At 32.9% G+C, this 14,132-nt stretch overlaps 1 protein-coding gene across 1 annotated transcript in view; it reads left to right on the top strand.

The window, feature by feature from the left end:
• The window catches only part of LOC128166307 (uncharacterized), a 32,521-nt gene that overhangs the window by 11,673 nt on the left and 6,716 nt on the right, over window positions 1–14,132 (top strand). The window contains exons 4-6 of the mRNA XM_052831399.1: window positions 5,074–5,155; window positions 9,697–9,726; window positions 13,686–13,706. Coding sequence (XP_052687359.1) covers window positions 5,074–5,155; window positions 9,697–9,726; window positions 13,686–13,706 — 133 coding nt within the window. The remainder of the gene's footprint in view (window positions 1–5,073; window positions 5,156–9,696; window positions 9,727–13,685; window positions 13,707–14,132) is intronic.

The raw sequence follows: 14,132 nt of genomic DNA, 5'->3' as shown, positions 1-14,132 counted from the left end.
TATTTTAAATCATTTTAGGAATGTACATGTATCGAATAATCTCAAACAGCCAAATTGAAAATTGAATTTGTTATATATTAGATGCAAAATCAAAGACATTTTGTTATTTCTAACCATATAGGAAAGGATATTCAAACACGTACATGTAGCATCGTTATTTGAAAGTGTGTGTGTGTGTGGGGGGGGGGGGGGGGGTTTAGGTGGGCAGCTTCATCAAAAAAAAATCTTGACAAGGAATTTAAAAAATGGGGAATTTTGAAAATCCTAATCCGTAGGTGGGAGGGGGTATTTACATTTTAACTTCAATTTAATTCAATTAGAATTACTTTATTTGTTGGTTTCATTTATTACATGCTCCGACAAAAGTGAAAGATCCATGATATCTCTATTTATTATATGACCAGTTAAGAAAATAGAGTGGGTAACAGGCACGTAGCATCAGGGGGGGGGGGGGGGCAGGGGGGGCCTGGCCCCCCCACTTTTTCTCGCAGCAACAAATTTTTTAAAAATTTACATATAAAAAAATGAATTATAATGGAGTTGGCCCCCCCCACTTTTTTGAAAATCGATATGAAAATAAGGAAATGAGTAGTCAAATTGAAATTATACCCCCTCCCCCCCCCTCCCCCGCCCACGGATTAGGAATTTCATGATTTGGAGGGAAAAAAAAATTTGGTAGGGAAGAATTTTTTTTTGGAAGTATAGTTGAGTCTAACCCCCCCCCCCCCCCCCCCCCCCCCCCCCCCCCCCCCCACGGATTAGGATTTTGAAAATTTGTGGAAACTTTAAATTTCCCTTTTTTTTTTTTTTTTTTTTTGCTTGTCAAGATTTTTTGGATAAGTCTGCCCCCCCCCCCCCCCCCACTTTCAAAAACGATGCTACGTGCCTGGGTAAGACCATCTACACATATGTGCTCTGGCCTAACTTGGACTCGCCCACTAATCGGCGAGCCAAAATTATGAATGAGACGTATTATGGCGCGAAGTCTTTCTTTACCATTCATGCAACAGCTGAGATCTCAGATAGATCCATCGGCATAGATCCACTGGGAGGGTGTCAACTAATAACTACATATATTATACTTTGGATTGAATGTTTTAGAAGAAATCTATCGAATTAACATACACACTTAATTGACTAGCAATTGTTAGATGTACATTTACATTTGTACACGCGAGTGAAACCCTTTTCCAGATGAATGAAATCGCCCAATTGATCGAAAATCGGGTCACACGTACCCCACTTCGGCGAATTACTTGTACGTAGCCCCTCCAGTAAATATTCCAATTATATGAATTGATATTTGTTTTAATTAATCCAAACTGATGATTCTTTGTTAATGATGATAATCCATCACCAACTATTACTTACATTGTACTACTTAGACAATGTGTATCATCTTGCGATGACACCTCCCTCTTTTTTTTTTGACCTTTCAAATATGGCAATCTATTTTTAAATCAGGATTACACACGTGCAATGTGAAATGCCCTTTTAATTGAACACTCTTGCTCATTGTGCTTATTACATCCCATATAACGTTTTCATCAATTATGAAAATAAATGTTGACACATTAAAGATGCATCCTCAGGCAATTATTAATTCAAGCTTGTGGGTCCCCCCCCCCCCCACACTTTTTCTCACAGCAACTAATTTTTTTAAAATTTGCTTATAAAAAATTGAATTATCAAGGATGTAAAAAATTTATATAAAAATAAGGAAATTAGGATTGAAATTGGGAGTTTTTTGTTTTTTTTTGCTTGTCAAGATTTTTTGGATGAGTCTGCCCCCCCCCCCCCCCACACTTTCAAAAAGGATGCTACGTGCCTGCATAAAGATAACAACATTCAAGGGCCTTCCGTCATTTTCAAGCCATGATAAACATGATAAAAAGGACTCTCAAAATAAGAAAATAGACGCAAAGTAAACTGCATTCATGGCATATGTTCACATTGTATGATGTGTCTCAAAATTCCTATTTTGGACTCGTCCACTATAACTACGAAAAAATTAATGAATGAGACATCCTGATTCTGGCGCGGAGTCTTGTAAATGAAATTTCCATTGATCTGAATGGATTTTTCCGTGAGGGTCGGGGTACTAGGTATAAAAACAAATTTAATCGTTCAAAGTTTTGAATTGTTAACAACGATATATCAGATCGAATGTTTTAGAGCGATTTATAAATCCAAAATACAGTCATTTTTAATCTGTTGACGCGTGAGCATATGTATTAAGTAGGCGGGCATCCCTACACCCTATTAATTGAAGACAAATGAAATCGCGTCCAGCAGAACTCCCTGGCATTTTAGTGTTTGTTATTATAAATTTATGATTTTGTTTGTTAATAACAATTCAACATCAATTATTAATTAACAATGTACACTCTAGTACGCTTATACCCAGTTTTGTTGCGATGACCCACCCCCCCCCCCCTCCCCGGACATTATACCTATTTTTAAATCAGGATTACACACGTGCTTGCATGTGCAGAAGACAATCTGGAACTTAACTGATAACTATATCATCTCTTTGGAGATTTATTTCTCCGTAAGCAAATACGTGTAGTAACTGATACATGCAATTGTGAAAACAATAGAGGAATGCATAATCTGCGCATAATAACTAACTGCTTGATGCAATATTTCTTTTTTCCAACATGTTTTAAGTCAATGATAATATGAAAATATATGCTTGACTTCATATCGGAAATTACTCATTTTCTTTATTTCCCTTTTCAATAAACAAAACAAACCAACAGACCAAATTGATCCAGATAAATAAATTATCAAAAATAAACCTAAAAAACAAACTACACTTTCATCCTTCACCCACAATATTGCCTTTTCGATATTTGTCATCGTGGTAGATCCGTGTAACAATCTATTAAGTAGGTGCTTGCACGACATAGAACCGGCCCTTGCTGACCCTTCCTTAAAATTGTAAAATGCTAACATTGAAAATTGTGCCCGATTTCTTTTTTTTAAAGATAAAACTTTATTTAAAAAACTGATTCTTTGAGACAAAATAAATAAACATAATCAGTTTGATATTCTCTAAGTGCAGTTCTGTAGCTCTTAGTCTGAAAAAGAATCGGATGGACGACCTAGGACCCAGATCGTCCATCAAAATTTCTTGAATATTGCCATTTCTTTTGTACGCGGACGCATGTTGGCCGAATACTCACCAAGACTAAATGGTTCGTATTTTAAGTTTTAACTGCGTTTAAAGGTAATATTGGAATTCCGATAATTTTGAAAATGATTAATTAAATAAAAATGGTTAAAATTACCGTCAAATTACCGGCATCGGCCTTCCCCATGCGCGAATCAAGAAGAGTAGGGTGAGGGTTCCAGACCCCACCCCAACCCCCGCAAAATTTCTTTCCATTACATGTACAATATAAAATAACAAAAATATGCCTCGGACATCCCCAGGCAAACTCAAATAACCGTCAGACACTCAACCCCCACCCTAGGAAAATTTTTCTTATCTGCGCATGCCCCCCCCCCCCCCCTCAAAAAACAAAATTATTCTTCAGAACCCCCTGTAAAATTTCCAGGATCTCCGCATACATCCTAAAAGATTCATTGGCCCTTGCTTCCGATAAAAAATGCGAGTAATATGTTTGGTCTTTTTACGTTCCTACCGGGCATACCCACTGTGTGATTATAATCGTCGTCCATATTCTGTGTATATTGAGTCAATTATGATGATTCGATAAGTTTCTCAAAATAAAATGCACATGCAAAAAAACAACATGCGGCGAATCAAACTTCAGACAACTTTTAAAGATCTGTATTTGCTTATATACATGTACTTTGTTTCTTTTACACAGTGTTTATACATCTAATATTGCATCATGGTCAGGTATCAATTTTTATATTACGTCACAAGTATGACGCAGCTACGACGGAAGACCTAATCGTTGCTTGCAACGAGCTCGTCTCTAGTTATTGTATCCTATTCTAATTTTTTCTATACATTTTTTTGCCACTGTATAAATTTGGGGGTCATGATTTCTACAAATTTTCAAGTTATGTGTATAAAAATTTTAAACTTAAATTTTCTTAAGTTAACTATTTTCCTGGGATACAGTAGACATACTTTGTGCAACTGTGAACCCTTTAAATTGAATGATTCAAACTTTAGCGATACAGCTCTGGTAAAGGAAAATTTAAGAAATAGTCCCATATACCGTAAAGAATATAAAACATAATACGTAAAGTTATGCACTTTTTCCTTTTTCTTTTCTCTTTTCTCACATTGGTTAGGGTGCCAGATTATATATTAAATATAAAGCTGATTAACACGAAAAAGCTTTCTTGAAAATATTTGAATTTCCGTTACAGCCGTTTTTAAACAAGAATTGTATCGAAGAGCATGCACATGGTGCTTTATTTGACAAACGAATTCACTTACACAAGATTTAGGCCTACTTTATAAGTAATAATGGAGTAAATGTAAATGCTAAAACAAATACAACGGATAAATTTTATTGAGATAAAATATACGATAAGATCAACATGAAAGTTACAGCTCATATTCCTTTAAGTTTTAATAACTTCTATTATCGATCGTTGTCACAATTATATTAGTTAAAGTCGCCATGTCTTTTTTGCGTAAAATACTAATTCATAAAAACATTTGTGTCTAAATTACATACACATTAATTCACTTGAATAAAAATGTCATGTCATTCTGTTGTGGAGCACCCACACCATTATCCCGGGTTTCCATTCAAAGCCAAAGATTACAAAAATTGGAAATATATAAAGATATGTAGCAAAATAATGTAAGTTTTTTCATTAAAGATCCCCTGTAAAATATATTTTCGCTTGTGTCATTATCTTTGGGTATAACAAGAGAACGTATAAAAAAGATAAAATCTGGGAATGTTTGTCATATATCTTCACTGAGAGGTATCAGAAAGCCAGCTAAAAATGATCGAAATGGCAACCTGGGTCAGACTTTAGTTACATGTAACACTTATCGGTCATGCTAATTTACAAATTTTATTTTTGGCAGACAATGATTAAAGCATGATTATATCTCCTATAAATAACCTTCAGACAGAGCCCGAATGGCCCATAATGGAACCTGGCGATGGCAAAGATAATAATCAAAATGAAATGATCGATGAAGACGACTGCTGTAAGTACAACTATTTGCTAACTACCTGTAACTGTATATATATTTATACCTGTGTAATATACCTATACCTGTAGAATAAACATATACCAGAATGATATACATGTACCTACACATGTATACATACATTGTATACATGTAAATACCTTTACCTATTTATGTAATATATATGAATTTTAATAATTTACTACATGTATACCTGATAGTGTATGATATATCTATAACTGTATACATACCAGTATAACCGACTTACGCTAAAACACACCTGATATCCTAATGAAAACATAATTTAAGTGTAAAGAAAAAAATAAATGTATTTAGTTATACAAAGTTTTATTCATTCAATTGTTTTAAAAAAACAAATAGGCCTAACCGTTAACGTACATATTAGACCCAACTGCGGGGATAAATGATCACGATTCACGTAAAATCGTGTTTTGGGGCCGACATCGTAACAAAGCGTTCGTAAAAATTACAATGACAATTTTTCAAGGTAGTTAAAATCAGTTATTGTTTATTTCTAGCTTTTATAACAAGTCTAAATCAAAATCGCAAACGCAATATCACAGACCTTTCAGGCTAGTCCATTCACGGTCAAATTTAACTACTTCTGCTTCTCTGTTCGTTTTTTTCCATTAAAGAACTTAGATTAGCTTGTCCCTATAAATATAATATCCGAGGAAAATTATTGTGCTCTTAAATCTGATCGAGCATTAGCATTTCCTCTAAAAATGTTTAAGTAGACTCAAACTCGGCTTTCAATCGCCTCGTTTTCAAATTTCCAAATGCTCTGCTACTTCAACGGCATACTTGCCAACTGACCCGATTTCGTCGGGTCACACCCGATTTTTCAACCCTTCACCCGATTATTTTTTATGACCCGGCGGGTCATGCTTTTCACCCGATTTTTGCCGAACAACCCGAAAATCTCCCGATTTCCGGATTTGGTTCGTAAATTACGTTGCGCGTTTGACTTCCAGTTATGAACCCAAGCTGAGCTTGGATTTACGTAACGCGCAGACAATGCCGATGGCTATATAACAGACACATTAAGTGTAATTATTATCGTGAGTTGTTAACTTGTTTTGACTAAGCGAAGGTTTAAATCATTAAGTGTGATGGCTTCCAATAAGAAAAGGTCTTCATCGGGGCCAGCGGAATCAAAACCAACAAAAAGAAAACGATATTTTTGTACCTATCAACATATCTGGGAAAATGAATTCCCATAGGTAAAACAAAATCATCGAGTACAAAACGAGGCTTTTATGTTCTATGTAACGCACATTTGAATATTGGATTTTGTGCCCAAAATGATCTGACTAAACATTCAAAAACGCTAAGTCATGTATAAAATGCTTTTAATGCACAAAAGTCTTCAAAGTCTTCAAAGTCACAACTTTCATGCCATCATTTACAGAGTTCAAAAGCAAGGTTAATGTAGCAGAAACTCTTTTTGCATTTTTTTTTTTAGCTGAACACAACTTACCATTTTATGTGTCGGATCATTTTACAAAATTCTAAATCAGCAACTGTTAGTTAAAATGCTTCTTTGCAATAAAGTATTACACATAAGTTTTAACACATATTTCTATTGTATATACCTGTGAAATGCATGGAAAATATGTCGTGAATGTCGTTACGCGCTATGACCAGATTTTTTACTTTCCAAATCTGGTCATGACCAGATTTTCACATGTTGGAGGTTGGCAAGTATGTTCAACGGAGGTGGTACCAATCCGCGAAAACTCAATCTTATTTTTCTCAATTGTATAAGTGAAATTTCTCTACTGTTTCTTGTCAAAAGTTATGTCATATTTATTTATCTATGATAATCAAATACTTGCAACATTGTTAACCTTTTTTTTATAACGTCATGTTAATCGAAGGGGCTTTCTAGGTCATCACAAAAATGAGAGTATGGAGCATTGTTTTCATCATAAAATTGAAAAAAACGTAAATATCAGAAATCAGGTATCATTTTTGGATGTTTATGGGGATAAAAATACGGATCAAATTTGCTATTGGGCGTTATGAGATTTGATCACGTGACAACCCGCATTTATATTCCGACATACCATGTATATCAAAAAATAATACCTTATTTCCTCAATATACCGTTACCTGTACAATTACTGTACCTATTGAAGTATATTTACAAATACATGTTAAATTTATATGCCTATATAATATGCCTGTATTATATGTATATATAGTATAATATACCTGAATTTGTATAATATACTTTACCTATATAAAAAAACCTAAATCTGTATGATGAACTATACATGTGTAATGTACGGATACTTGTAAAAATGCATGTACCTGTATATCATACCAAAACCTGTATTTTAAACATTACATATACCTGTATAAAAACTTATACTAGTATGTAAAACATATATATATCTGTATAAATAACTAGACCTTTATAATTTATATTGCCTTGTATAAGTAATTAATGCACCTATATCTGTATGATATGCTTAAATCTGTCCTGTAAGAACAAACGAATATATAAGAATACATGCACTTGCATAATATTACTATCGGCGCTTTCCATTAACGTTGCCTCGCCGGCGACGTTATCGGGAAACGGTGACGTTAATAGAACGGTTGGCAACGTCACAATGCTCCAAATAGGACGACTGCAGCTTAACGAGGCCGAGTACAGAACGAGTACGCACGCTTTCGCGCAGCGTTTAATTGTATTGTGACGTCATCTTTTTGCTTGGTTGACGCCATGGCGTGATAGTTTCAACTGCAGATATTCAGCGAAAATTGTTGAAAATATCTCGTTTGATGCGTAAAAATAATGTTATATTGTGGAATAAACATAAATGTCTCGAAGTATAAGCTATATTTGGGCTCGGGTTGAAAATGTGAAGAAGGCTCAGCAAGCCTAGCCCTCTGTCAAGTTTTCTTAACCCGCCTTTATATAGCTGAATTCATATATTTCAAGACAGTAACCATGTATTTTATAATAATGACCCTTAATATGTGATGTTATATATTTTTTTATTACTTAAATATGTCTGAATGTTTTAATAATACTATATAGATCACCTTTTCCGCCTTTGTCAAATAAAAATAGCCATTATCTGACGAATCTGGGGAATTGGGTATACAAAAATCAACTTTGATAAGACCCCTGGAACAAACCAGGAGGTAAAAGGTTTTTTTTATTTGACCATTTGATGCCTTTTAGCAATAACTTTAATATGTAGATCAGAAAAAGAAATCCCTAGGGCAGAAGTTTTGAAAAAATGTAAAAGATATGCAAAATTGATACATTTCAAGCAAAATCCCATAGGGTCCTATGTTAAAGATTAACAAACTTTGAGATGACCCCCTAAACAAACGGTGTGGTAAATGTCTTATTTTTAAATCTTAAAATAATAATTATATCAGTAGAAATTCATGTAAAAAGTTTCATCCAAAAATCTAGGGCAGAACAAATTAGACCCGGCCTCGTTAAAACTGATACTAATCTTAAAATTTGATCCAGAAAATTTGGCAGTTTTAATGTATTTCAATGTAGTAGGACAAATTGTAGTTTTTGAAATACTGGTTTTGTAAAACATAATAACCTCGACGCCATATTGTTTCCTAACCGGCAACGGTATATTGCGTTGCCACAATCGCTCGCCGGCGACGCGCGTCCCAGCAATCGACAACGAAGGCAACACCGGCATAACCGGCGATGCCAGTTAAATGGAAAGCACCCTTTATCTCTAATATGAACCAATACATACATGAACATCTGTGTTACAAATCAATGTTTTGTTATTCAAAAAGTGTCATTACACACAAAGTTAGTTAGTGATGATTATTTGTTTTACATGTGATCAAATGAAACAAACAAAATAGAATTTCTTTGCTTATGGTCAAAAAAAAGTATTTATCCAATTCTTTTCCAAGTCCATTCATTAATATTGATAGAAAACTTAAAACAAATTTGAAAAATTTGTAAAGTTAGAACTATATTGTCCTGGTCAGTTCAATTTGTTCTTGAATATGGTTAAAGCACTTAAAAGATCAAAAAGCAAGCATTGTCATTTGTATTTCATATAACATTCACGCACGCCACTTTAAGTAGCCGATAACGACAACTCATCAGACCCTTTTACATGTATTTTTTCTTTAAACACTATTAAATGAAATAAAGTAATTCAATTATATCCTGTAGACAATTATTTTATTTGGAATATGGAACTCTGGGTAAAGAACCTTAGAGCATGCTTATCCAATTTTAATGTATTTTATATTATCAGTATATTTAAGACTTAGATTTGACACATTGACTGATATTCAATATAAATGAAAGTTGATCTTGCTAGTGGTTAAACAATCTGACAAATCATATCTCTTACAAAATAGAAGACGTGATTATCTTTATATTAAATGGTAATGTTAAATCGCACCTCAAAAATGAAATCAATAAATAAATACATGTACATGTATAATTCATATAAAGCGAATATTTGTTTATAAAACAACATAATCCATTTCGTTGTATCTTTAATTTTCTTCTTCTTTTGAAACAGTTTCATCGTTCACAAATCTAAATGGAACCGGTAAGTTTTCAATATTATGATGCATCAATAAATTTCCTTTTGCTCAGCATGAAGCTATACTGTTTTAGTTGCTTATTTTTTCGGACTTATAAGCAAAATATACCTTTAACTTTCTTAATTTATTTTTATATTTGTTATTTTTGGTGGTTTGAAAAATATGTGACTAAATTGCTTTAAACGCTCAAAAGATCAATTCATATATTAATAATTTCAATGAAACTTTTTTATCATTTATTTCAGTTTTCAGTTTGTTTCCCTTATGAGTATATTTGTTTTGCATTTTGATGTATTGATAGGTACATTGGGCAAATTGTAATATGGTTCTGTAGACTGATAAAATAGTGCTTAGGCACTACATCTTGGGATAGTGCCCTACCAGATTTATAGTCAAGTCGTATGCAGACCATTTCGTAGACATGTCATCTGGTACTCAAAAAGTCGTATACAAACCTTGAATATGTCAAGTTGCATGCAAAAAATTACACGTATTTTTTTTTTATATATTTAAACATGTTTTACACCAATGGCACAGTTTCCTAATGTATTTATAATTTTTCTTTTATAAAACTTTTATTGACAGGAATATTAATTTAAGTTAAATACAGGACATACATGTTATAGATATCGTTAAATGAATTATATTTATTAAACAGATCAAAACAGTGATAGATTAATTATATCAACAATATCATTATTATCTTAATCGTTTGAATCTTGTAAATATATATACATGTAAAACCTTAATCCAAAATTTATTAGCACAATACATGCATTGTGACAACAAACATTCAGGTGTCTTGTACTACCTTAATTTAATGCCAATTGTCTACTCTTGAGGAAATAATTAGTTGCGTGTTACCTAAAACAAAGGTTATATCCTTATATCACCCCATGTCAGGGGGTAACTCTTGACTTTCGCGAGCAGATAATTATAGGATTTCATAAATCGTGAAAGATTTTTGCAAATGACATTTGCTTAAAAACATATTATCCGTTTTCATGTGAATTTCCCAGAGGATTCCACAATAAATTCCCACAAGCCTTTAAAATGCCTTGTGTGCGAGCAAAATTTTTGAAAACTTTTTATATACGAGATGACATGTGAATGAGCTAATGAGCTAGAGATGGTCCATGTACGACTTAACTTGACACCCAAACAATATATATCGCGGAAAATTGGCACTTATTTGACACTTGTATCTTACTAGCGTTTAATTGTAGCTTTTGACTTGAACTATTTTCAATATTAAATTTCTCACATACATGTAGTTTTTAGAAGGTATAAAAGTAATGATTTTAATAAGCATTATGGGTCATGATTTAAAGTCAAAATGTATTTTTGATTCGTTAAATAAATATGTATTGATGGGGTCCATATCTATGTTCATCATATTTTTAGAGATACTAGACAGACATACTTAATTCTATTGAATGATAGTTTATCCGTTAAGAACTCATAGAGTTAACTCCCCAGCCCCTAAAACCTCATCGCTGAAAAGAGTTAACTCCCCAGCCCCTAAAACCTCATCACTGAAAAAATTTCTAAAACCAATTTTATCAATAACAAAAATTTGATAACGAATGTGTGTATTTGAAATTTACAAACTTCTTATGAGAGAGTGGTCGGTTGTCCAACCTATTCAGAAAAAAATCAAAACAATTTTTAAAAATTCCTTTTTTCATAGTTTTTATTTTTATTGTGCATGAATATTTCAACAATAGACACACTTGATAAACGTTTACAATTTTCCATTTCATTTTCCTAAAAAACTATTTTCTTTAAATATCATAAAAGAACCCATAGTGGCAAGGAATTATTCAATTGATTAAAAATCAACAGTACTTATATCTGAAAGGAACAAGCACATTGACCGTATCGTTAATGTTGGGATAAGAGAGTCCCTATAATATTGACAAATGTGTAATTTGCCAAAGTTATTCATTTGGAGTCTGACGGTCTCATGTTCAAAGTTTTTCGACACTGAATGCAATTAAACTCTTGGGAAGCTTGTTATACATCATTGGTTGGCAATTTAGTGTTGGTAAAAATAATTTCAATTCATAATTAGTTCAACGTATGTAAATGCGTTAAGAATGTTTGTATATGCAAAAAACGAATTATTGAGATTAAACTATCAGCCCACTTCAGACTTTGTGAAAGATAACATGTTTTTTAGATTTATTAAGGTCTTCCGTTTTCCAACGGAAGACCTTATTGTTTTCGTTCGGTTTCTTTTTCCCTATTATTATTATTTTTTTTTTCTTACAAAATTTGTGCAGGCGATTTCTCGGAAATGGCTGAACCGATTTTCGTGAAACTTTCAGATCTAATTGGTATTAGTCCGAACTTAATATACAATTTTTTATTTTGATGACGTCATTTCCGTTCTTGAGAAAATGACGTTATAGTGATTTTCAGAGGGTCGGCTTGGCCAGGGATTTCCTCCTAAACGGTAAAAGATATTGAGTTCAAACTTCCAGAGATTGTAGACAAGAGATTGTAGATGTGCAATTTGGCATTCAAATTTGTCATGCTCAAAAGGCGTTAAAGCTCGCCTGGTCCCGAAAATTGAGACTAAAAAAACGTCCAAATTTTTCATGGTTTTCTTGGTTTATCTCTTTTCTAAAAAATATTTTGTTAACACATGTAATGCAAAAAAAGTTTATATTTACAAGACCTTTCATTTGATATCGAAAAAAAGGGGCTGGCCCCTAAAATTAGGGGTCCAAAGGGCTCTAAAGTCTTTTATTTGTAGCCCTTTACTGAGGGATATTTTGTGAACGGTTATAGAAACAAATATGTTTATCTCACAGTTATGTATCCAAGCAATGTAATGATTTTATCATGTGTTACGTAATTAGGGGTTTTTAGGGGCCAAAAGTCCAGAATTTTGATCACATATATCTCAGAAAGGAAAAATATTTTGAAATGCAGTATAGAAGAAAAGATGCTCAAAATGATGTATTAAATCATATACAATTTTCAAAATTTCGTTAAACGGTCCCTATAAGAAGTTAAGGGATCAGCCCCTAAAATGTTCTTTCCCATTTATCTCAAAAAAGGTAACGAATTTCTAAACAGTTGTTGAACAAAATGTGTTCAGATTTAAATGACCTTTTATTTGATATCAAAAAGGGGCTGGCCCCTAAAATTAGGGAACTTAAGGGCTCTAAAATCTTTCATCTGTAGCTCTTTACTGAGGGAAATTCAATGAAAGGCTATAAAAGCAAATATGTTTATTTCACAGTTCTGTATCCAACGAATGTAATGATTTATTCATATGTTATGTAATAATGATATTTTAGGGTCAAGAGTCCATAAACTATAACCAGCTATATCTCAAAAAGTAAAAATTTTTTAAAGCAGTATATAGAAGAAAAGATGCTCAAAATGATGTACTTTACAAAATGCAACCTTCAAAATTTGGTTCAGCGGCTCCAATAAGGAGATAAGGGATTGGCCCCTAAAACTTTTTTTTGTCAGATATCTGTTGAACGGTGACGAATTTCAAAACATTTGTTGAACAAAGCTCTTATCCCTGAAACAAAATAGTATCTGGCCCTTAGAATGTAGTCCCTGTTTTTCTATTCTAAATCATGTTTAGCTGTTAAATTGCAAAATCAAGATCGAACGTATATATCTCAAATTCTAAAATCGGACGGAAGACCTCCTCGTTGCTCGCAACGAGATCGTGTCTAGTTCCTTTTGTCTTCATTCATAGCGATGAACAGAATATTTATTAGAATATTGTTACAAACAGCTAAATGAGTGATTGTTTTGCAACATGGATTTGTCATATTGCTGTTGATATTGTGTTTGGTATCAACCTGCATCCACTTACTTTTCATGCATATTTTGTTTCAATCGGAAAAAAATTAACAAAACTGAACTCAATTTGTATTGATCATTATGGATATAAAACCTAACTAATGAAACAGTTCAATTTTATTTTCTTCAGGAAACAAAGATTGCAAGATAGGTAAGATATTACAGTTGATGTTAAATGGATTTGCATTTATTGTTACTTGAAACATCTTGTAATGACCTGAGATAGGAATAATTATGAATTTATCATTTTTACATTAATTGATTATTGGTCTTATTAATAAGGGGTTAAATGGGTGGATTTTATAAATTGTACATCACTTTATACCTAATACAGTTTATTCAGGGTTTAATTCTCTTGAATGTTTACCGTCTCTGCTAAAATCTATTTTTAGCACATGTGTACTTTTCTTTTTCCCAGTTTGCATATTTATTCTGAACATAGTGAATTTAATAATATATGCAAGGAAACTATGCATGTTGATTGTATATTCTTTATTTTGTGCTATTCATTGTCTACTACACCTGCAGGAGTACTGGATTCCTGGAGCTGGGTAGATTGTTTACATCCCGCTGCAAG

This window comes from Crassostrea angulata, chromosome 10 (genome assembly GCF_025612915.1).
Source record: "Crassostrea angulata isolate pt1a10 chromosome 10, ASM2561291v2, whole genome shotgun sequence".
Taxonomy (NCBI): Eukaryota; Metazoa; Mollusca; class Bivalvia; order Ostreida; family Ostreidae; genus Magallana; species Magallana angulata.
Note: the sequence above shows the minus strand (reverse complement) of the source record. Positions and strands in the feature narration are given on the sequence as shown.